The 24,588-nt window shown below is 43.5% G+C and overlaps 4 protein-coding genes across 8 annotated transcripts in view; 2 read left to right on the forward strand and 2 right to left on the reverse strand.

The window, feature by feature from the left end:
• The first annotated feature begins 151 nt into the window (after positions 1-151).
• iws1 (interacts with SUPT6H, CTD assembly factor 1) lies at positions 152-13,372 on the forward strand. Its single transcript, XM_076282325.1, has 15 exons — positions 152-584; positions 955-1,043; positions 1,154-1,703; positions 2,355-2,408; positions 2,584-2,788; positions 3,079-3,133; positions 3,258-3,367; positions 3,955-4,111; positions 4,381-4,463; positions 5,033-5,162; positions 6,010-6,127; positions 6,373-6,487; positions 11,025-11,081; positions 11,422-11,533; positions 12,837-13,372. Exons 1-15 carry the CDS (start codon positions 545-547, stop codon positions 12,963-12,965), a joined length of 2,004 nt encoding a protein of 667 aa, XP_076138440.1. The 5' UTR covers positions 152-544; the 3' UTR covers positions 12,966-13,372.
• Positions 6,527-9,074, forward strand: ccdc82 (coiled-coil domain containing 82). Its single transcript, XM_076282326.1, has one exon. The coding sequence runs from the start codon at positions 7,290-7,292 to the stop codon at positions 8,733-8,735; it is 1,446 nt and encodes a 481-aa protein (XP_076138441.1). The 5' UTR covers positions 6,527-7,289; the 3' UTR covers positions 8,736-9,074.
• Positions 13,373-13,820: 448 nt separating the features above from the next.
• On the reverse strand, positions 13,821-18,887 carry LOC143121330 (coagulation factor IX). Its single transcript, XM_076281687.1, has 9 exons — positions 18,812-18,887; positions 17,452-17,615; positions 17,165-17,189; positions 16,958-17,071; positions 16,705-16,839; positions 15,963-16,210; positions 15,166-15,280; positions 14,246-14,568; positions 13,821-14,102 (listed from the first exon to the last, which is right to left on the reverse strand). Exons 1-9 carry the CDS (start codon positions 18,885-18,887, stop codon positions 13,851-13,853), a joined length of 1,452 nt encoding a protein of 483 aa, XP_076137802.1. The 3' UTR covers positions 13,821-13,850.
• Positions 18,888-21,518: 2,631 nt separating this feature from the next.
• Positions 21,519-24,588, reverse strand: part of dgkd (diacylglycerol kinase delta) — a 30,752-nt gene continuing 27,682 nt past the window's right edge. For all 5 annotated transcript variants that reach the window (XM_076282314.1, XM_076282319.1, XM_076282317.1 and 2 more), the window contains 3 exons: positions 24,185-24,302; positions 23,694-23,824; positions 21,519-23,323 (listed from right to left, as the gene is read on the reverse strand). In XM_076282314.1, coding sequence (XP_076138429.1) covers positions 23,234-23,323; positions 23,694-23,824; positions 24,185-24,302 — 339 coding nt within the window. In that variant the 3' untranslated portion in view covers positions 21,519-23,233. The remainder of the gene's footprint in view (positions 23,324-23,693; positions 23,825-24,184; positions 24,303-24,588) is intronic.

Here is a 24,588-nt window from a genome sequence, read left to right on the forward strand (position 1 = left end):
AAACACATTTCTTTTATTCATAGCCCATCATAAAAGATGGGCCTAAAATGTGCTTTTTCCTCACATGAGTGGAGTGGACGTCAGATGGAGTTGAATGTTTTCGAAACTACGTCATATTCATGCGCCACTGTTAAAACACGCATGCGTGGAACACAAGTTTGACACCATTTTAGATAGCATTAGCCTGCTAACAGGGCTGTTTTTCCTCTTGCCTACCGGTAAATTTGAATATTTCTGTGGTTTGATCTAAAATTGGTCTTTATGGTGACAATCAACGAACATTACATGGATTAGTGATCGTTTCCTCTGAATTTCCAGAGTGTTTGTGGCCATCGATTTTTTGGTTGGGAAGGCCAACACAAGGCAGAGAGCCTTTGTCAGCGCTGCTGCTGAGGCTTGCGCTTTCATGTCGCTGTTTCTTTCCGGTTTAACTCTAAACACCTTTTTAAAGTAGTGTCAAGGAATATTTTCCCCGGGAAACGTTGTCCACAAAACGACACAGAATATAACCAGTAACTTTGCTGTCCTTCCGTCCAGAGAGCAAATGGACGGTGAAGATGAGTTCTTTTCCGGGAACCACTCTGGTGAGAGACGTTTTGTTTGCCTTAGTGTTTAATGACACAACTTTCCCACGTGTGTTTTTTGTGCTTATAAATTTGAAGTAAAGATGATGGTATTACTTAAAATAGCTCTTGGTCATGTAAAGATATAGCTCACGTCTCGAACGGTTTTGCAAAATTCCATCCTACTTAAGTAATAAGTTACTACAATGCTAGTTTTAGTCTTGGCTAACTGTTTACTGCTAAGCTGTTTAGAATCACAGCTGTGTTTATTTTTCTCTTGATCAAATGTGAATCGTGTGAGCGTCATCTTTTCTAGTGTAGCCTGTTTTTTTACGTAGCAGATGCTTTTATCCAAAGACTGTGTGTTCATGGACTTTGCTTCTGTTCCTAGATGATGGCAGTGGTACCCCTGTCCAAGATGAAAACGCACCAGGCTCTGACGCAGACGAGGATATGAGAAGCGAACCTCGCCACTCCGAGGTTAATCCTCACGCCCCGTGCTCAGGAGTTCTGGAAAACGTATATGCTCCTGCCAACTAATGCGTCCGGTTAGTTGTGTTGCCTAACTTGTACCTTTTGTTTTTGCGCAGGACGAGGGAAGTGACGGCGAGGGAGACGCTGCTGGTAGTAGAGCTAACGGTGGAGGCAGCGGTTCAGACCGGGACGAGGGTAGGGGTGAGGACAGTGACTCTGATAAGGATGGACCAGGGCATGACAGTGATTCTGAGCCTGAACGTCCCAGACCTGCGGATAGTGATGACGATGAGGAAGAGGCTGCTTCGCCTCCCAAACGCAGAGGCAGTACCTCAGAGAACGAGGAAGAACAAAAACAGAACGCCAGCGACTCCGAGAACGAGGAGCCGAGCAAACCCCAGCCGGCACCTTCGGACGCAGGAAGTGACTCTGAAAACGAGGCCCCCAAGAGAAAGAAAATAATAGATTCGGACGAGGATGATGACGATGACACAAAAGCAGACGATAAAAAGGAGGAAGGGAGCGGGAAATGGAAGGGAGTTATGCAGTCAGACAGCGAGGAAGAGGATGAAGGGCGGGCTAAACCTGATGCGGGAAGTGACCAAGAGCAGGAGGGTCAGTCGCGACGAGTTGCAGAAGATAGCGATGATGACGAGGATAAGCCAGGTATTCCAGCCTTTAAGTTGCTACTCTTACACTCCTGAACTCTCTGAAGTAGAGAACTCAAATGCTACATTCATCTTTCTGCTGTGATTTGTCTCGTGTTATTTTGGATCTCTGTATTATGTTTAAAGGTAGAAGTAAGCAATGCTGGATGAAGTCTTGTTTATGTTTATTTCTTGGCTGATACTTTTGTCCAAAGAAACAAAGCATTATATTTGAACCAAAGACCAAACAAAACACACCAGAGAGGTAGCTCTCTCCTCCCTTCAGTGCTCCCTGAGAAACTCCACACAGTGTTTTGTTATTGTTTGGTGGAAAGGCCCCCACACCCTGTTTCTTTCCAGATAACAGAGCCAAGGCTGTGTAAGAAGAACATTTTTTTAGTAATTTCAGGGAATGCAGAGCTTGCAGATCGTAATGCGTTATACACTGAATGTTAAAATGTTAGTGTTAGAAATTGTTTTACCAATTAGATGGACTTTAATTCTTTGGTGCTTTAATTTATTTGTGAGGAATCACAGATGATCTCAAATGTAACTCAACAAATGTTTATGATATTTGGGACAACATTTTTTTTTAGTGTTGTGGGTGTTTAAAAGACTTGAGTACCTCCCTACCGGGACAGCTACATGATTGGTATGCTTATAATTTCAGTGAAGAGGAAGAAGGCCATTCTCTCAGACAGTGAAGACGACGATGATGAGAAAGGCGAGTGTCCTCAGTGTCTTGTTTGTCTTCTGTCTCTTGAATCTAGCAGTCCGTCTGTGCCTTTATCTGTCTCTTTCTAGCTCTTCCAGTCTTCCTTTCAGTGACATTTACTGTCTGGGTTTGTCTGTCCATCTGACTGGTGAGTTAATAGTGCCTCCCTTCCTCCGTCTCTCAGTCGCCAAGAAGAGCCGCCCGATGTCAGCCGGAGAGAACTCGGACAGCGATGCTGCCTCGGACATAGCAGAGAAGACCCATGCCGCCAAACTGCGCGAGCTGGGCTCAGACAGCGAGGAAGAGGAGAAGCCAAAAGAAGACAGTGAGAAAAAAGACGAGAAAACGCTGTTCGGCAGCGACAGTGAGTCCGGAGAGGACGAAGAGGAGTAAGCACCCCCTTTTTTCCCCTCGCACACCTTGTCTGATCTTTCTATGTAAATAATAATAATAATAATAATAATAATAATAATTTACAAACCTCTAATCCCCTATGTTCTTATGTACCTTACCCATTCTCACTATGGTTACCTTTCCCATTTCTCTTTCTCAATTTACTTCATGTCATTATGTAGTAATGTGCTCTAAAATCAATCATAAACAATTAATATGCTGGTCTGTCCGTCAGTTAGTTTGTAATGTGTGCCCACTGCTTACATCTGTTCCCTCTCACCAACAGAAAAATGATCGCAGACATCTTTGGAGAGTCAGGAGATGAGGATGAAGAGTTTACTGTGAGTTACTAATGACTTCAACTTCATCTTGTTCGCCTTTGACCTGTGATGACATGTGCTACTTCTTGGTCTCCCTATCAACTCAGACCCCTAATATTGCTTCCACCCTTATTGTGTCCTTCAGGGCTTCAATCAGGAAGAGCTGGAGGGAGAGAAGGCTAAACCACAGGACTCCAAGGCAGTCGCAGCTGATGACTCAGACTCTGATGAAGGAGTAGATCGGGGTGGTAGAGAGTGAGTAATCTCTTAGGCTACGTTCAGACTAGGCTTCTTTTTTGAAGCTGCCAGCGTCCGTTACATTATGGAGTAGACAGTGTTTTCAAAAAAGTCTTCGGCTTCTTGTAAAACACTATCATGGGTGTCTTTTTCTGCAGCTCAGAGCTGTTTTTAAAATTGAGAAATGTTAAACTTCTAGCAGTAGTTCAAGTTAAGAAATGTTCAACCTCTAGCGGTAAAACGCCCTACGTGGGTTTTTTTGACAGCTGACCAATCACAAGCGAATAACCGGAAAAGACGCTTCCGTCTGCTTTTTTAAACAAAAACAATGGCAGATTTTTTTTTAAAAAAACTGAAAAAAGCATTCTGCACTACTTCTACCTGTACATATGTATTTTAAGCTCCAGTAAAAATGAGAGGAAAGTTTTAACTGGAGAGAGATACACCCTTGGACAGCGCAGATGAGCAGACTACTGAGGAGGCTATAACCCCATAGTGTTATCTGGGGATAACACTTACTGATCAGTTACATAAGGGATCACAGTAACGTGTGTAAATTTGTGGTTCTTTAGTTACGTTGTAATGATGAGTAATGTGGTCCACAGCACAATATCCGACTTCATGTCTGACTTTGACATGATGCTGGCTCGGAAAAAGGCCCAGAGCAAAAAGCGCAGAAGAAACAGAGATGGTGGAACGTTCATCAGTGACGCAGATGATGTCGTGAGCGCCATGATTACCAAGATGACCGAGGCAGCAGAGGTCAGAGGTTTTCTCCGAATCATTGGACCACTTTCTCTGTGTGTATGTGGTGGTGCTGGTGGTGGTAATGATTGTTTAAGATGATACTGGAGATGAGAAGTTATTAAAATGTCTTGTCAGCCATTAAAGTCAGTATATGTATCTGTATCAACATCTTTTGAAATGTTAATCGGTGTATGTTTCTGAGTCGTACAGATATGCAAGTTCCATCCGATTTGTAATGTTTGTATGTCAATGACTTGTCTAACCATGTCATATTTGCCCTATAGGAGGACAGAACACTAAATAGCCAAAAGAAACCAGCTTTGAAAAAACTCACCCTGCTTCCAACAGTAGTTATGCACCTCAAAAAGTAAGTTTACCATATGTTTATGTAAAAACACAAAACTTGCACAAGAATGAATCAATTATACCCTTGCCCATGATGCTACACTCTCGATAGTATTTCTGCTAACCTTACATACACCCACATGCCTACTGCAAGGCTCAAACCTGGACTACACTGGGTGTGCAACTGAAGTGCTCTGTTCGCAGAGCATGAAAATAGATTGTGAAGACTAGTTTAGTAGGCTAATATTTCCAAACGTACACGTCACTATCACGTCTGGTGTAGCCAGTTCCATTGATAATTGTTGAAGGTAATTGTTGCAGCAGACGCTACACGAACGGAATGCTTTAGTTACGTTTCCGGTGTTGTCTCCCCATCATGCTCATCCTCCAGGACAAGAATCATGGTTATAGACCATATAATAATAATAATAATAATAATAATAATAATATCCTCACATATAATGCATACATAATGGTATATGGTGCAGTCTAAGGTACACCCTATTTCCTGTTTCCCTCTGACCTTTCTTCTGTAATTGTCAGGTCCTTGACTGCCTGTGTGGTAATCAGATCTCTTATTCTCGTTCTCAGGCAGGATCTGAAGGAGACGTTCATTGACAGTGGTGTGATGTCCGCCATCAAGGAATGGATCAGTCCGTTGCCAGACAAGAGCCTCCCTGCCCTCAGGATCAGAGAAGAGCTGCTCAGGATTCTACAGGAAGTAAGTCGCAGGAAGGCCTTTTTAACATAAATGTTCAGTGCAGAGTACCCATTCTTCATGACGGTACTGGAAAATACTTGGTTACATCTGTTCCATCTGTTGCTGTTGACGTTGGTCAGTCTTGGTACATTTAAGTTTTAAGTTTTGTACTAAACACCTATGATTCATATTAACAGAAATAATATAATAAAACTTCTGAACATTGAAAGCACTAGAATTTTCTGAAAGATCTCCCCAATGAAGATCAGTCTAAAAAGTCTAACTAATATGAATCACAACGTCCCCACACATACTATAACAATTACAACATGGAGAACAATATCATTGGGGATCACTTTCAGAGTTTTGAGAATGCTAAAAAGTTGAGAGCCAATCAGAATCCATTACATTTTACACATCACATTCATCAACACCAAGAGAGACTGTCCTTATTCAGTGTGGACACTCATATTGTTATAGTTACAGTTATCTTTATAGATTTCCCTTGTGTGAACAGCCCTTAAGGTAGGATCTTTGGGGCTTGTTTCGTGTTTAAATAGCTCAACAGCATTTCCCCCATAAGTTTCTGTTGTATTCTAATTTACAATGCTAAGCATGTAGTGTAAAGGGCAACGTCCACTGGCGGCGTCTGGCATGTGTCAAGTGACGGCAAAGCTTACAACTCCATTACTTTTGATGGAGCAAAGCCCACTGGCGGTGTCTGACGTGTCAACGCCAGAGGTTAAAAAGCGTCTTGAGCGTCAAATCGCAAATAGACGCCATTAGGCGTTGGCCTTAACAGTGTATGAAGGAGGTTGCATGGTCATCCGTGCACATTCGCGTGAGTTACCCTGCTGTCTCTCCCTAGCTACCCAGCGTCAGTCAGGAGACCCTGAAGCACAGTGGGATTGGCCGTGCCGTCATGTTCCTCTACAAGCATCCCAAAGAGTCACGCGGCAACAAAAACCTCGCCCTCAAACTCATCAGTAAGTATACAGACAACAACACACCGCATAAAACACTTACACTCACTTTGACTGCTCAACAAAGAAGTGGAAGATGCTGCAGAAAGCTAACCATGCCAAGGCAACTCTCGCATGTGTTGATTTATGGGTCTTAATTTCGAATCAGCAATTAATCACAAAGGCTTATGTGTTGCCATTTGTTTGCACATATACCGGTACACACATCTGTCTTGGATTGCAGCAGTATTCTGTATTTTGCTTCACAGATGAGTGGTCCAGGCCAATCTTCGGGTTATCGTCCAACTATAAATGCATGACCAGAGAGGAGCGAGAACAACGAGACCTGGACCAACAGGTTGCCCCTCGCGGCAGACGCCTCAGGTTGGTTACCCCAAAACATTTTTACACACACGTACACATACACAAACATACGGGAGTATTAGAGCCACACATGATGGTTAAAAGAAGCTGCTAAGGAGGTGGTTTTGTTTTAGGTTCACAGCCTCCAATGTCTACAGAGCGTTTTTAATCCCCTTTTGCTCCACGTACCCCTGGCTGTTTATTTGTTCACTGGCCTGCCACATGGTGGAAGTAGAGGGCAAAGCCCCTCTGATGCACGACGGGGAACAAGAAGAAGAAAGGTGTGTGCGCAGTGTGCGTACATGCCTGACGGATCGGGGAAGAAAAACAGATCGCCCTAAATATTACCCGTTGATTTCCTTTGTATCTTACCTTCTGTCGTTTATTTCCTCGTTTCCAACGCGATAGTTGCTTTATATTTCCAAGTTTCTTCATGTTCCGTGAAGCTGCATGCAAACGTTTTTGTTGAAGACTGCACACAATGCAACGGAATGCTAGCAGGCTAATGGCTGGCTAGGTGTTTAGGCTGTTGTCTCGAAGACATTAGACAGACTGCTGGTATTACGCACCATGGGAGCTCGTCTGTTGAGGACCAGAAACCTACACGCAGACACTACTACTTTTTACGGATAGAATATAAGGCGCAGGTTTCACCTCTGCCTGGGTGCAGCTTATCTACAACCATTAGCCAACTGCTACAGCTAAACGAAAAACATTCTTCCATACAGAATCATCCCAGGCAGTTTCATTGCTATTGACCTCATTTCCATAAATACGAACATTTGTTTTATTTGAATTGTGGACATAATTTCTACGTTTGACAATGTTCAAAAATTGGGGGAAACGTAATAAATACGGCACGGCGCCAAAGCGTGTTGATAGCACTAAGACGCGCCAACCCTTCCTGGATGACAGCGACGAAGAGTCCCTGGCCAGCACTACAAGTGTTAGTTGTTCAGAGAGCGAGTTTGAAAGTTACTCCAGTGGGTCTGACACCTCGGTCGACTCGGATAAGAAAAAAAGCAAAAAGAAAGAAAGCTCTGACGACAGTGATGATAGCAGCGAAAGTGAGGAAAAAGTGGTTTCTCGGAACAGTCGAAAGCGCTCGGCCCCAAGTGCTACAGCATTGAACGACAGCTCAAGTGATTCAGACAGCGATGTTGGTGTACCTGTCAGAAAAATGGACAAGAACAAGAGGTTTAAAAGGATAAAAACAGATGAAGACACCAAGCAAACAGATGCTAAACGGAAAGAGCGACAACGCAAACTCGCTGAATTGGTTCAAAGGAGAAAACAGGGTGTTTCCAGGTCTCAAAGGCGACGAGCTTCAACTCAAAAGTCGGACAGCGACGAACCCGAGAATTCCAAAGAGGGTGGTAGCGAGGAGAAAGATTTAGAGAAAAAAGAAGAAAAAGAGGAGGAGGAGGAAGAAGAGCTCGCGGCTCCCACGATGCTGCGGAGCAGCGATGAGAACAGTGCGTCAGAGGACGATAGCCTCAAAGACTTCATAGTGGAAGACGAGGGGGGGCAGAATAAAAATGACGGCGACGACGCAGAAAAGATAGATGTACTTTCTCAGCTTCCATCGCAGTTCATTACCAAGTCCCCACTCATTCACTTTCAAGTGGTGGTGAAGTCTTTGCTAATAAATGTCCTGGATGACAACTTCTTGAAGTCCTTGTACAGTGGCGAGCGGACCAAGCGCTATGCGCTGGAGATGAAGGAGTCTTTGCACTATTTTGACGAAAGATTAGTCCTACCGCGGCTGGAGAACCTTAAACTTAGGAGCCGCTGGAAGGAGCGCTACAAACATCGTGTGGAGTGCTACCCACAGGTGCAGGTAAAGCTTACCCAAAGTGGACGGAGGTGTGAGGCTTGCGAGCTAGACCGCACCGGACGTTTCTCTGTGGTGCTGTCTGGCCAGCTTTATGACACGAAAACTTTGCAGGAAGATCACTTTTTGCCCGAAGACAAGCAGAGCTTCTGTGTTGGCTCTGTCTGCGCCAGCCGAACAGAGGTGTACCACGCGCTGAAACACTTCAAATACCACCTCTTTGTGGGCTGCCGCACAGTGATCGAGGAACACACCAAGAAAGAGAAAGATGGAGATGGAGGCGCAGAACAAGGAGATGATGAAGAGCCTGTGAAAGAGACAGTCAAGAAAGTTTTTGCTTCGCTCCTCCAGAATGGCTGGATCAATGAGCAATATGACAGTCTTCAGGAGCACCTTAACAAGGCAGACTTCTTCCAAGAGGAGAAATTGGATTAGATTATTCGTAGGCCTAATGCAGACGCTTTAGAAGCAGGCCTGCTTTGCTTGACTTGACAAAAATAACTCCATTCACCTTTTACTGGCAAACACTTGCATACAGATACACATGCATTCGTTTAACAGAGACTCAAGTCTAACTTTGATTTTGTTATTATCTTTGGTAGTCATTCTGTGTTCCATATCTTTTATGCTTGCTTTTTATCATATACCTAAACTTTAGCCAGAGACCATTTGTTATCTTAAAAGCATAATTAAACTTTGATCATGTCTTTTAATAGTTAATGTAGGATCGTCTCATTTATGTATAATGGAAAATAAAGTAATTAGAAAATTGTCTCTTCCCTCTCCTTATTTTTTTAAGAAAAGAAATTTGGTTACAAATTCTCAAAACATGTTGAAATATTTACCTTAACTGTCTTTTCTGTCAGGTTAGTGCTATGAACCCCTTTTATTGCCCAATAAGTAGTATTGTACTTCCTGTGGGAGCTGAGCAGCATGTCCAATCAAATGGCCATCAATCTACAGGCTTGTGCTCTGTTACAGTATTTACTGTCAAGGTGAAGTGCTGAAGATAGTCAGGTTTACACAGTTATCTAAAACTACTTTACCAGGGAAGTACATTTGCTTAGTGTTGAATCTACATGAACATGACATCAGGTAATTGTGGTGTTCATATAAACTCCACATACTTGACAATCACAGAACTTTGGAAGCCAGAGCACATATAAAATGTCTTGATCTTTCTTGAGTTAAATAGTTTGATGACTGTAAATAATTTCTGCAATCTAGTCACATGCTGTTTTTATAGGCAAAATAGATTTGCATATCTATCTTGGACAAAGCTTGGGGTTCATAATTCTAAATGCAAACACTGTCTACTCTCCAAGTGTGTCATTCTCTGTATTTTTTACCTTTCACTTCACTTATAATTCCCCTAGCATTCATCTCCCTCCTCTCATTTCTCAGACTCCCCCTTTCACTGTATCTCACCCTTTGTCTCCTCTATCCCTTCATTCCTCCCTCTCTCCACAATCTCCATCACTCATCCTGTTACCTCTGACCTTTAAACCGCGACCCCCACCTAAGTGAGCCCGAGAAGGTGGACAGGCCCCAGGAGCCGGATGTCTTTGCCCCCCCTCCGCCCAGGTTCTCTCTGTGTGCATGGCAAAGCTGTGGCAACAGAATGGCATGTATGCCCAGTCTTAATATCCCAGTGCTAGGCTTTGGCATTTGACCTGTGGGCTTAAGGCCCCTTTCGTGTGGAATGGATTGATGATCTTGTGAAAACTGCCTGAGCTTTACAGTTTTTGTCTGTCCCAATGCTAGCTATGTTTTAAATTATTACATTCTGAAGTCCCCTTGCAGGGATGGTTACATTCCAGTAAGAGTAAGACCTGCCCCTAACTATATAGTGTCAGTGGGTCATTTGGTAGAATCATTAAATATATAAAGTGTACATTATTTTAAGGTACATTGCCTGCATCCGTCCCTCGCCTCCACCCTCTTGCACACTTGTTTAATAATACCAGTACTAACTTTACAGTTGGTCCTCTGGACATACCCTGTCTAGGTGTCCAGGTCACTCCTCTTAATAGTCCATGCCCACACAGTTGTAATGACTCACGCTTTCATTGTGTGTAACATTTGTGTGTAACGAACACCCCAAGTGCCCATACAGGTTGGCAACAGAGTACTTTTTTGCGTATGTCTTGTTAGGGGGACTAGGGCTGCACAATTAATTGAAATCACAATTTAAAGCAATGTAATCACAAAGACTGATATTATTCGTGCAGCTTTCCCCAATGGTTTATGTGTTCACGTCTATGATTTTATATTCATGTCCTTCTCCCTTGTGTCACAGACAGTAAATCTCACCTAACAGGAGTACTGTGCTTCTCATGCACAAAGCATGTTCACCAATCAGAAGAAGCCCAATTTAGAGTCAAATTTGGAATATTGAACTGAAGCATGGCTTTCAAAAATGATATTACAAATCACATTGCAATTGCAATATCTGTCAGAAAACTCACCATAAGATATTTACCCCAAATCGTGCAGCACTGATGACTAACTTTGTTGACTAACTTGAACAGCCATCTTTGAGTGTTTGCATCTGAAATGTAATTGGAGTTAGACTCCTGAGTGTGAATGCCTGTGTGTTGGGGTCAGTGATGATGGAGGAGAGCTGAAGTGTGTAATGTGACTTGCATTGTTCCAGCCTGTGGTAAGTGAAAGTGACCGTGTGTGTGTGTGTGTGTGTGTGTGTGTGTGTCCTCTCCTCTCTAGCTCAGGGGGACAGACACCACGCAGGGATCTGGAGAAAGTGCTGACAGGAGAGGAAAAGTGAGTATATTTCCATGACCACTTTATTACCCACAATCCTGAGGTACTCGGAGACACTCCGGTAACTGAACAAAATGTGGCTGATGCCAAACAATTTGAGCGTTGAACTTGGTTCAACTTTCAAAATGTAACACATGGCTCGTCATTTGTCAGTTTAGGCAATAGAACGTAGACCGCTTGGAAAGATTGACCTTTTGTTATGGTCTGAGTGCTGCGTCACGCTTCACCACTGCCGCTTTGTTATTTCCAATGTGATGGCCGCCTAATGTTGTGGCCCTGCACTCGCCATCCTCTCACCCATGTTTCTTCTCGCCCATGTTTCCTCTCTTGCGTCCATCAGAGCCCTTCGCCCGGGTGACCCAGGCTTCTGCGCACGTGCCCGAGTGCCCATGCCCTCAAACAAAGATTACGTGGTCCGGCCCAAATGGAATGTAGACACAGACTCCAACCGGGTGAGTAAACCAGATCTCTGTGTGCCATGTAGTGTACATCTGAACCTCATTGTGATTAAAGTGTCAATCTTCTGCCAACTTCATTTCAGGGGTCATGATCTGATAAAAATCTGCCATCAGTAGATGTATGATCAAATGGTGGCAGCAGTGTAATGTATATTCTGTATTCTATGTTCTGTTTAATTTTAATTTGTTGTGCCAAAACTGTAATCTGTGAAGATGGCTATGTCAAGAAGAATATGGTCCACTGTGTTTCATCCTGTAAATTCTTTCAGGCAAAACCTCTGTTGTCGCATAGGTGAATATGCAGTTGTCACTATTGATGTGATTGGTTCCTATAGATTGGTTCCTTTAAGAAAGGCATTAGTCGCTTGGAGAAGCACAAGCGGCGCATTGCCGATGAGCGGAGACGGCGACGCTTACAGGGGGCCGTGAAGATCAGTGTGGAGGGCAACCACATGCCCTTGTAGCTCCTGCTCCTGCCACATGGGGGCAGTAAGTGCTCATGCATGACGTGTGTCTGAATGGTGGTGCACGGTTTGCAGTGAGTGCGACGCCCGCCTGTCAGCCAGCCTGCCGAAACAAAGCCGAGGCATTCTTGCCACCACTGAGTTTGGCAATAGCGATGGCAAGAATACAAGGATCAGAGAGTGAAATTAGTTGCTTTCAAGAAGTCAGAAGGTGGTGTCGTTGATTTTGTTTTAATCTTATTGTAAAGATGCAATATGGTGAATGCACTGTAGTGTGGTGCAATTGCATTCAGTAGTGTCTGAGCTCTTGAATGTGTTGAGCATCTGTGCAAACCTCTGGTTCTTACAACAACAAATCTGTTAACAGCTGGATTAATATAGGCTTTGTATTTTACATAACTCCCTAATTAGCAAGCTAAATACAGAGTTGATCTGATTGTTGATGTATGAGGCTTTTAGTAGGATTGTTAGGAACGGTTGTGGTTGTTAGGGATGTTGTTAGATTGCTCTGGCACACGCTGCCATAGCGTACTGCTGGTATTGCATTCTAGTGGCATGTGGGAAGGTATTTGAGATGCTTGGCTGCCGCATCTTTAACTGCACTGGCACAGCAGGCATTTCAGTTAGCCGCACCTTTTTCTAGGCTGTTGCACATGAATGAAGTGACTTGAACGAAGACGAGTTACTCGATTGTCCGTGAACGGTCCTGAATCTGGAATCTCTCAGGAGTGCACAGGTTGGATTTTGGGTCAAGCAGACCCAGTCACATGGGTCACTTGCTCCGCTGTATGGGCATTTCACTCACATCTCTTCCCTTCTGCTCTCTGCTGCAGGGTCCAGTCGTCAAGAAGGCCATGTCTCGCGTGGACAAACAGATGCGTCGTTTCGCCGATATCCGCCGCCTGACCAAGACTGGCCATGCAGTCAAGATCAGCGTAGAGGGCAACCGCATGCCCCTTTGATTTTAGAACAAACAGTTTTTTGTTTTTATTTTGTTGTTTTTTTTTTTTCTTTTTTTGGCCGATGTTTGTTTTTATTTTATTTTATTCTATTTTATTTTATTTTTTGGTTTCCCTGATTCTGCATAACTATCCATACGCTGAGATCCTGCTCAGTTTCACCCCACATCCTTCACCTCGCCCTCACCCATCCCCCCCACCCATCCCCATCTGAAATTAAGTGTAAGATATTATTAGTGTGCATTGCTAGGCAGTGCTGGTTCTTTGTCCATAAGATAGTGTTAGGTGTTGATTTCCCATTTCTTTCAGGCAGATGTTGTACAGGAGTGGAGCGGAGTTGCTGTGCTCTTTGCTGTCGGATGAGATTGATGTCACTTTTCATAATAAAGCCTTTCCATGGTTTCCAGGGATATGATCTACTGTAATGATTGATGGGTTGGTATTCTGTAGAAAGTCAATCAAGGAATCACACCTTTGATCATGTACAACAGCTAACCTCAGTTATGTGAAAGATTGTGAACTTTATTTAAAAGTAGTACTGAATATGAAAGGATAGCCTTTGAGTTTTTCATTTATACATTTACAACAAATTCAACAAATTCATTCTGTCTCAAAAAAGAGTACAGGGCCATCTTTGTCACAGTCTTTAATATTTGTGGCACCAAAGTAGCATTGTGCTCAGGGGCGTTTTGGGTGGACACAATATGAACGGAGGATATGAGGCCCCCAGAAAAGACATGATGCCATCATCTTAAATTGGGCATATTCAAAGACTTTTTAAGGATTATTTTTTAAACTTAAAAGATCCAGATCCAAATCTGGGTGGGCACATGCCCGCCTTACTTCAGTGGGCACAATGCCAGTGGCTGTGTCCAGGTGAGGCCCACATTAAGGCCGTTCTGTAGCTGTTTCCCTCTGCTCGTGTGTAGATATGGTGTCTCGTATCCAGCTCAGGTAATTCCCCAGCCGTGTGTACACACCATACTTCCCTTTGGCCGCACACTGCTCTCCCCAGCTGACCACTCCTGTGAGGAACCAGGTGCCTCTGTAGTTCACCACAAATGGCCCACCACTGTCCCCCGAACAGGCGTCCTTTTCAATCACCTCGAATCCAGCACAGAACATGTTGTCTGTGATAAACTGCAAATGTACAGGAGAGTTTGTTGGTTCACAGCGGTGATTTAGAATTGCAGTAATTCAAGGTCATAAGGTGTTAGGCTCTTTATAATTTTGGGGGTAAAGTGCTGTCCCAGCCTACTTTAGACCCGGGGGAGAAGTCTAACCTGCTCAGTGGAGCCCATGCACTTCATATGGTCGATCACGGGAAGTGCCACCTTCCGGAGGAAACGCGAGGAGCGGCCGAGGTAGCGGGTGGCCCCCCATCCGGTGGTGACCCCCATGACGCCGTCGCGCAGCAGGTGCCGGGACAGGTTTGGATTGGGAAGGCAGACTGGGGTGGCAAACGGACCCAGCTGGACGGGTTGGGCCAGGTAAAGAAGAGCAATGTCGCTGTCGAAGGTGTACTCGTGGAAGAAAGGGTGGGGTATTGTGTGTGCCACTGCTATCTTTTGCTCACCCGGATCCGGACGCTTCTTGTCATAGTCACCTAGGCACAAACACACGCAGGCTTATACTCAGAAATGTACACAATACATATTACATACCATACAGAAATATGTAGAGAAGTTGGTTAGAAATCAGAGATGTATCCCATATATTTTACTGTTTTTTATGTCTGAAAATAGACAGATTTCAGTGTGGTGACTGATAACACTTGTACAACTGACATGGCCATCTGTAGGTCTACAAGTCAACCCCAGACACTGTCAGTGTATCCAGGGCAACCTGAATGAGATTATAGCAAAGTCCTTATAGGCAAGTCCATCCACTCGGCGGCCATATTGCAACGCTTTTTGGGCACTTGTCGGGCATCTATTTCGGCAGAAATGTCCGTGCGCAAGGCTTCACGACACCAAATTGCTCCAGCGGCGAGATCACAACACATGATTGGCATGATGTCTTCACAACACACCACATGATTGGCTCAATGTATTCACAACACAACACATGATTGGCTCAATGTTTTTCAGCGGAAGGGGTGGGATATCTGCCATATTGGCGTTGCAAACTAACCCCATGCATTTCTATGGAACATTTTTTGAGTGCTGTGTCTCCTCATTAGAAAGTCTCTGATTATAGTCACCTATAGTCACATGGTCTGGAATGTCCTGCAGGCAGTGAGCAGCAGTAACCACCCAACGCTCGTAAATTAATGTCCCTCCACAGAAGCCATAGCCATCAGCCCTGCGGAGGAGAACCTGTAGAGAGAGGAGGAGCAACAATACTTCACTTCACTAAATACACTTGGTATACAATGGACAACTTGTGTGTGTGTGTGTGTAGTCACACAGTACTTTTTGCAGTCAGATTCCTTCCCCTTCCGAAGAGCAGGTTGGCTCCTTGCATGGCATACTCTGCCATCGTTGTGTGAGTATGTGTGTGTGAATGGGTGAATGTGAGGCATGACATTGTAAAGTGCTTTGAGTGCTTGGAGGAGTGGAAAAGCGCTATATAAAATGCAGTCCATTTACCATTTTCAAGGGAGAAGCAATGTGCCAGATTTACTTGTCTTTTTTTATCTGAATTTCTTTTAAAACGATGCATCGGGAGTACTGGGTTAAGTGTCTTGCTCAAGGACACTTTGACAGGGTTAGGAGGAGTTGGGCTTGAAAGGCTTTCTCACAAGTTCTCACCAGAAGGTGATGGTTCAAGCCACAATACTCTTTATCAGCTCTTGATCTTTTCCATTTCTAAGAAATGTTCTTGGTATGGGCTACCATCAACCCCCTAGCACACATACATATAAAATAATCCTGGTGTCTAGGAGGGACGTTGCCAATCACAGCATTACCTTCCAAATATGTTAACATTTTGCAGTTTTAAAATGATACAGTTTTCATATAACAACTCATTTAAGCCCATCTTGGCCTGGTTCATCACCTGCCAGGGGCTTCCTCCCTGTTTCTGGAGCTGCCCCCCAACGATGCGTGTGTCGTTGCCTTCCAGTTCCTGCAGGTCTCTGTAGTACCCTCCTGCAGGGTCACTGGAGTTACCCTGTCCAAGGGTGGAGTTACCCCAGTCTGGCTGTGTGGAGTTGGGGCTCAGTGTGTAGAGGGGCTGGGTGTCATTGGAGAGGAGGTCGCGGTACAACGAGCCGCCAATCCACTGCTTACCACAGGGGAACCGCACTAGCAGAGAGAACAGGGTACCGCCACAACATCATCGACAGCTAACACATTCATGTCACTGGAGAAGTCATTAGTGGGAACTAAGATAAGACGCATTGTGAAGGAGCCTTTAAAAACACACGCCTTACCACAATCAGTCCAATCTTCCCTTAAACCTCAACAGGAAAAAAAAACATAATGTTATCTCTAAATACTTAGGCCGGTTTTCTCGCTAAATTTGGCAACCAGATAGCCACACCTAAGAGAAATTTCTTGCACAAACTACACACCCTAACTCTAAATGAAAGGTCTCAACCTTGGGGGAGCTGTAGCGCATCTGGCTACAGCAACCCCTCGAGTCTAAGTGCCCATGGGCACTGACCCGGGTCATTTCCCGGCCCACTCAATCTCTCTCTTTCCTAGCGCTTCAATGTCCTATCCAAAAAATATCCTCCAAAACATGCTTTTAAAAAAAGTTCACAGCCGTCAGATTGGCTGTGTCAAACTCATCTCACCTGTCTCCTTGCAACTCTTTCCATCCTCCTCCAGCTCATAGCCCTCAGCGCAGCTGCACGTCACTGCTGTGGTGCGGTCCCAATTTCTGCAGTACTGCAGGCAGCCACCATTCTTATGCTCACAGTCAAACACCTCTATAGGAAGAATAAGTAATAAAGTATTGAAACCCCATGTCCATACATACATACGTACGTATACATACATACCGGTACCTACGTACAGATAGACAGATAGATAGACAGACAGTAGCACCTTTTTCACAGCTCTTGCCCTCATAGAGTGGGGAGCAGACACAGTGGTATCCATGCCGTCCCCCTGAGCAGATCCCACCATTCAGACATGGGTTAAAACGACAGTGGTTGATATCTAATGGGAGGAGGGCATAGTCAGATGAGAAAAAGTATAATTGCATTTCTGATAAATATCAGATAGATTGCCTAGTAATAAGACTACACTTACCTTGATATGCATACCAAAACTCCATCTGTAGGGAATATCACAAATTAACAGAATATTAAATGTTCAGATTACACAAAGGGTGAACATCTCTAATCAAGTAGTCTTTAGTGTCGGAAAGGGCATTTAGGGCTAGAGTGCAGATTACCATACAGCTGTGGATTTCACTTTGACGTTTGTCAACAAATTCAAACTGAGAGGGCAGATCACTCTTGGTCTGAAACACCCCCTCACTCCTCTCAACATCAATGTTATGCATGAGAATTCACTGACATGAATGAACAGGTTACCGTCTTCTCTCTAGTCTGGAAGATCTCGTACACCTCCTCCTGGGAGCAGGTCTCCTCGTAGCACTCCCTCTCCAGATTCCCAGGCTTGATCTCCTCCAGGAAGGAGTTGGCTCGTGGTCTCCTGACCCTCAACAGACCTAGGGCCCTCTGAGGCTCAAGAAAGACTGCCCAAAGAACACATGCAACACTATTTCTTAGCCATCATACTTGGACTTGAAGCCTCTACCATATCTAACCCAGATGAGGTGCTAATCGGGTCATTATATATCTGAATAGATCTGGCCCTAATGTGATGGAGCAGGTCTGAAGCTGAGCCCAATCTGATCCCTAGTCATTAACTGTTTATGGAGACCCATTTCAATGTTTGGTAAAAGGGTGAATAAACCATTAAAGGACGTCTGACATTAAAACATGTCTACAGAGTGGTTAGGCTTGTTAACACGAGTTCCTGGATAAGCTGCTGTGTGCATCCCTATAAATGAGACTGACTAGGTCCAGTAAAGCTTAAAAAGAAACTGGGCCAATGCAGTGACATTCAGCATCAATTCAATAGCAAGAATGCAGGTGAAGGAATCCCTGAAACGTGTACAGGGATGGATTACTGCACGGGCCTACCGGGGCCAGGCCCAGGTGCCCAAGGGGTCAGGGGGCCCTGAAGCCCAAGCCTTTGCATGGAATCATTGCCTCTTGAATTTCCCCTTGAGGATCAATAAAGTATCTATCTATCTATCTATCTATCTATCTATCTATCTATCTATCTATCTATCTATCTATCTATCTATCTATCTATCTATCTATCTATCTATCTATCTATCTATCATATCAACAAATCAGGATGTAGGCTATGAATCTGATTGAATTTAGTATTGGCCATCCCCAAAATGCACCAGAATACAGGAAATCACATCAAACAAATTAAACATTTTCTGAGGGAGGACCCCCAATCCCCCCTCCCACATATATGACAATAAGTGGGGGGCCCTTAATACATCTGGGCCCAGGGGCCCGGAAGTTCATAATCCGCCCCTGCATGTGTAGGGCGAAGAACAGCCTTATGTGTGTGTGTGTGTGTGTCTGTGTGTGTGTGTGTGTGTCGTGCCTGAAATGCTCCTATCGCTACCATATCCATATCACAGAACATTCTGGAACATGTCTGGCCACTGTCCAGCCCCTCTCTTTTTCTGCACACATCCTCTGCTCAACTACAGAGGGAGGAAGCAACAGTAAGCGAGCCAAGTAACACATCTGGCAACAGGACGCGGGATGTAGGACTCGCGGGTAAACAGGAAGTGGAAGGCCGCTGTGGCTGCCGTGCCAAGAGGAAGATGTTCGTGGAGCACAATGAGGCCGGCCTCCTTACCTTTAGCTTCCAGAGTGGCGAGGAGTATGCAGGCGAGCAGGAGAGGAGTAAACAGCCATTGCACAAGCACAGCCATTACTCTGGACCGGCTCGCTCCTATGGAGAAAGAGAGTATGGGTGTGGAGAGGAGATAACAGTGCACACGCTCACAAAGTTCAAGGAATCCTTATGTTACCACGACTGCTCACTTGACCATAACCTGTCAGCTGTAGTCCTAAGCCATCTTTTTACTGGTGAATGATTTGTGCCAAAAGGTTTATGATCATAATGTGAGGTAGATGTGTGAATTGCATTTTTATTAGACTGATCAACATTCACCAATTGTAATAACCTACTCAGCTGGACTTTAAAATAGTCACACTGAAAACTCTAGAACAAGAACTTGCCTTCACTAAGATACAACATAAAATCAACATGGATGCTGAGAGAAATGTGTGTATTATTCTAATTCTAAAGTGAAGGGAAAAAAAAATAATGCCACAAATCAACTGGGCAACAGCAACTTTGGCGTATGGTCTATCCTGATTGACAGGTCAGTGTTTAAAGTGATTCAGCATAATAATTACATGTCCAAAGGTTATAGGCCTATCCTGGCAAAGGCAGAGACAGATGGCTTAGTAGTATAAATAATGAAGCCTCCTGAGGTACAACATACAACTGTGGACAGATGTACAGACAGAAGGACAGATGAGCCCTGTCATTTTAATAAAACAACCTAAAATGTTGACCAATGTCTGCAACACTGCATTGGTATACAGGCACATCTAAAAAAAATTTGAATATCATGCAAAAGTTCCCGTAAATTGTCGTTATTTGGATTCATTACACATAAAGTAAAATATTTCAAGACTTCTTTTTGTTTTACTCTTGATCATTCTGTGATGGTTGATTATGGTTTACAGCTCATGGAAATCAAAAATCCAGAATATCAAAATATTAGAATAAAGAATTTATGATACAGAAATATCGTCCTGAGATGAGCTCTAATCCGCTAATTAATTCAAAACACTGGCAAAGATTTCCTGAGCCTTTAATCTCTCAGTCTATATATGCAGAGCAATGGACTTTTCCATGATATTTTTTCCATGATACTTTAAAAAGATGCACCTGGGTCAGTGACGTGACATGCAGATTTTTGTGTCCGAGTCCATTGGTTTAAAATAATTTTAAATTATTCATAGCAAGTATCATTTTGTTCTAAAACCTGTATAATTTCAACATATTTTCTGTTTATCATAAAAATTATATATATTTTATGTTTTGTCATCTCACACCCTCAAAATGTCAGGTGGCACAAATGCCTGCGCAAATTAATACTATGTGAAAAGTATTAAATATAGAATTTAAAAGTATTTAAAATTAAAAAGAATTTAAAATTAAAATTATTATATGTTGAAGACCTTTCAAATAAACAATGTTTACTAGTTTAGCTTTAAATTGTTTGGAAAAAAAAAAAAAAAAAAACGTTGGTCTGGAAATTTGCATATCTGAAATGTCAGGGCGTTGCATTGAAGCGGGAAAAGATTAAACAGGACATTGCTTCATCAAGAGGAACCCAAGACCTTTACTGATGAGTGAAAAGTTTGTAAATCTCTCAAATATTGACAAAAAAAGCTTCTTTCTCTTCATAGTTGGACTTGTACAGTTTACATGTCAGGTGGTACAACCAATTTAAAACTAAGAAATTTTTTTTTAAAGATAAAAGTCTTTATTGTATTGGAAAATTGAATGGATGAACTTGCCAAGTCAAAAGGTTATATAGGTGTCCAAGAAGATCTCTGTATAGCCTAATTTGAAATTGGTAGCAAGTCAGATGGCGCAACCGCATTGTCAGGTGGTGCAACCAGGTAAAATACTAATTTAAACCAATAAAAAGATTAAAGTGAATAAATGGTTGAGAAATGTGCTGTACCTAATTATTCTATTAAACAATATACTTTTTAACATTTTTTAAAGTATTTATTCACAATTTAAACGTAAAGTCGGATTTTGGAAAACCAAAATACCAGCCCTCTACAATAAAGTATTCATTAGTTACTTTCAATACCAAGGTCAACTACAAAATAATGTGTTAAGCACTGTAGACACTCTCAGGTATACTTACAAAAAAAAACAAGTGTTTTTTTTTTTACTTTTGGTTGGCTTTGTATTTGTACTCTGCACAATGACAATTAAGTTGAATCTAATCTAATCTAATTTTAGGTGGTGAAAAACTGCAAATACAGTCTAAAAATGTATTAAAACCGCTGTAAATGTTGGGCAGTCATTAAGACTTGTTTAAACACAGTCTTCCAACTTCAAAACAATGCATTCTGTCCATTTGTAAAGACTATTTTGAAAACACATTTTAAAAGCCTTATTTGTCAATGACCCACCAGCAGTGGCCAAAATACTATGAAAGGCACACTGACACACATCTTAACAAACACTGATCTAAACTTGTGTGCAATCAATCCTATGTACAGGAGGCCACAAAAAGCTGTTCAAAGGAAAATAATTGAAAAACATGGGACCTACCCGCTTTCTGACTTCGGTTGGAAATAAAATGGAGGATTCATGCAGGTTTGTGCAACTGACCTTCACTCTCTAAATATTGACACATGTCAGTCTAATACAAACTCATTTCTCCATGCAGTGAAAACCTCTGACATCACATCCCATGATGATGACAGTACCCTACTGTTTACAATAAAGGACAACCCAAACATTACACAAACCAATATCTTTATTACAGCATGACAGAGTTTCACTGTACAAGTAGACCGTATATACACTCCTGATAGGGGTTTATTTACATATAGACGGGAAAAGTACAGCCAACAGTTTCACGTACATGTATTTATAATTTATCAATAAATACTGGACAGGCAGATGGGAGGGATGCCCTTAGGAGCTCTGTTCTAGATAGGCAGAGAGAGGGCACCCTTAATTTTGGGTCCTTTTGACCCTTGATATGATCATGATAAATCTGTCCACACAAGACATAACTGACAAAAATGAAGCAACAAGATATATATGCACTGCTGGATTTTACACGTGTTAATTAATTACAAGGCAGAAGTTGTGTGTGTGTGTGTGTTGTGGTTCTCCCTGGTCAAGCAGAGTGTACCTGACACCAGGGTTGTGCACAATTCGAATTGCAATTCTGCTTCCTGTTTGCTACCTCAATTGAAATGCAAGTGTAATTCAAGAATTGAATTGGAATTTAAGAGCCAGTTTCAATTCAATTCTGGAATTGTGCACAAGCCTGCCTGACACACATGTTGTTGTTTTTTTTTTTTTTTTGGGGGGGGGGAGGTGTTCCAGGACTCCGCCCACTGAGAGCCCTGACTGATATGTGACTGGCTGTTGGGTTTTGGTGGGGAGGTTTAAGGCATACTGGAGCGCTGTGGTTGAGGTTGAGCCCTTAGCACTCTGGAACACACACAGTGTTGAGCCCTCTACATTCTTTTTAAAGGTAGGCATGGTCATGAAGTCCCCCCCACAACATTTCTAATCTGCAGCTGTACAGACAACAGCTCTAAAGGGGGGACACACAGTGAGAGAGACACAGTTATGGCTAATCCTGGGGATACTCTGGAGGTCAGTTGTTGATAAGTTGATTGACTTGGTTGGTTGGTTTGGTATATTGATTGTCACTGCCATTACTTGGTAGAACCTTTCGAGATCAGAACGGTTCCGGTCATCTAGGTAGGTAAGGGAGCAGGTTTCCTTGATGTTCTGTGTCAGCTCAGAACATGCTGTGATGCTCGGAACGTGAGGAAAATACATCTCCACATAGAACACATACATAAAATAAATATAGTTTTTCATACAAAAAACATCAGTCGTTTAGTAATTTGCTATTTCGAGCCAGTTGAAACAGGCACATTAAAAATCTTTATATACATCTCTATTTTCCTTCCACACACAGGTTCTTTAAGGTCTGTAAGCTTGTGAGTTCACTACTGTAAGGCCAGCTGAGCCCTGATAAGGGCTAACTGATCATCAGGCATTCTGGGTAGTTGAGTTTTCTTGTTGGCTGTGCTTGTTCCTGAAATGTTTGTTCCTACGCCATAGTATGTCTATGACTATGATGATCTATTTTATTCTTTTCTCTTCCAGCACACCCACCCTCCCCATCTGATGATATTAGTATGACCCTAATAAAATGATGATGAGGATGATGGGTTTCTGTTATCTTCCTCTTTTGTGCAATGAAAAATTCCAGTCTCCCAAAGTAATGATGCCATGGAGGTGGGCACATGAAGGCACTGGGGTTGGTTGGTCTCAGTTCTGGGGTGCTTTCGGATTGGGCGATACTGCATTGGTCCCGGCGCGTGGGAGATTGGGGGCCGGGGTAGGGAGAGTGGCTGACGGGTGTAGGTGGTCATGGCTCGTCCAGTTGGCTCGGTCCTCCGCAGACGCAGCCATACAGGGCTCCTAGGCCTCGCTGGCGGAACTGTTGCGGCTCAAATCTCTGATACCCTGTAGGATTCGCTTCATGTGACCCACCTTGGTCACCCCCAGATCCTGGAATACACACACACACACAGACACACACACAGGAAGTCAAGAGGGTGGTACACACATACTGCAAATGTTCACAACTCATAGTCACACACACATCAGTGAACACACACACACACACACACACACACACACACACACACACACACACACACACACACACACACACACACACACACACACACACACACAGATAGCCTTATACTAACACTTGATACTTGCCAACAATTTGGCTTCATGTTACTGCATGTTCAGGACACACACACACACAGACATGGTCACCACCACCACTCCGACCCCCCCCCCCTCCACCACATGCAGGTGTGTGAAATGATTGGTGCGCCCCAGGCTCAGGTGTGTGAGACAGTGCTACCTTGAGGTCCCTCCGCTCCAGGTGCAGGAGCTCCGAGCCCCGCACGTCGTGCCCGATAAAGATCTCCTTGTACTCGGTCAGGCAGATCAGATCCAGCCAGGCCGCCACCTCCTCTGTGCCCCACTGGTCCACTACAGCGGCAGGGGAGAGGAGGAGAAGGGAAAGCCGTTCAGACACCCACAACCAGACGCCCCAGAAACACCAGCCACAGATACCCCCCGAAAACCGCTTGGCAACCAACCAGGACTCTGGTCCCCTCCCACTCCACAGCCAGCCATCCAATCATGTGATCACGAGATGATTTTATTATGATTTAATTTATTAACAATCAATACTGCAGCTTAATCTGGCTTTGTTCAAGTGATCGTCATTCCAAAAGAGTTGTGTTAAAGAGAAGTCATGGTGAAAAACGAGTGAGAAAGGGTGATGAAAGAGAAAGAAAGAGGCAAACCAGGAGAAGGAGGAGTGATGGAGTGGTTAAGTAAGAATACCTGGCAGGCTGAGAGTGGCACATGTCTCTTTGTTTTTGTTGTTCTTGTCTTTCTTGAACTTGGGCACTAGGCGGAATTTGGCACTGCGACTACGCTTGGAGAAGTCGGTCAGGTTGCCCTGGAGATGGGGGAGATGGAGACGCATGAGTGTACAGCTAGTCAAAGGGAGAGGGTCAAGACTAGAATACACACAGGACCAGACTATACTAGAGGTCAAGACAAAAATACGCACACAGGATCAGGGGTTGTGTGTGTGTGTGTGTGTGTGTGTGTCTGTTGCCATGAGACTGCTTGCATGTGTGGGAGGCTAAAAGGCAATCAGAACAGATATAACAGCAATGGCATAATTAGCAATGAATGTGTGTGAGAGTGTTTAATACAATGGAGAGAGTTTAATTATGGAA

The sequence above is a fragment of the Alosa pseudoharengus genome, unplaced genomic scaffold (assembly GCF_046254945.1).
Source record: "Alosa pseudoharengus isolate Yale_2024_CS ecotype anadromous, Long Island Sound unplaced genomic scaffold, YU_APseudo_1.1 YU_APseudo_1.1_scf_13, whole genome shotgun sequence".
Classification (NCBI taxonomy): domain Eukaryota; kingdom Metazoa; phylum Chordata; class Actinopteri; order Clupeiformes; family Clupeidae; genus Alosa; species Alosa pseudoharengus.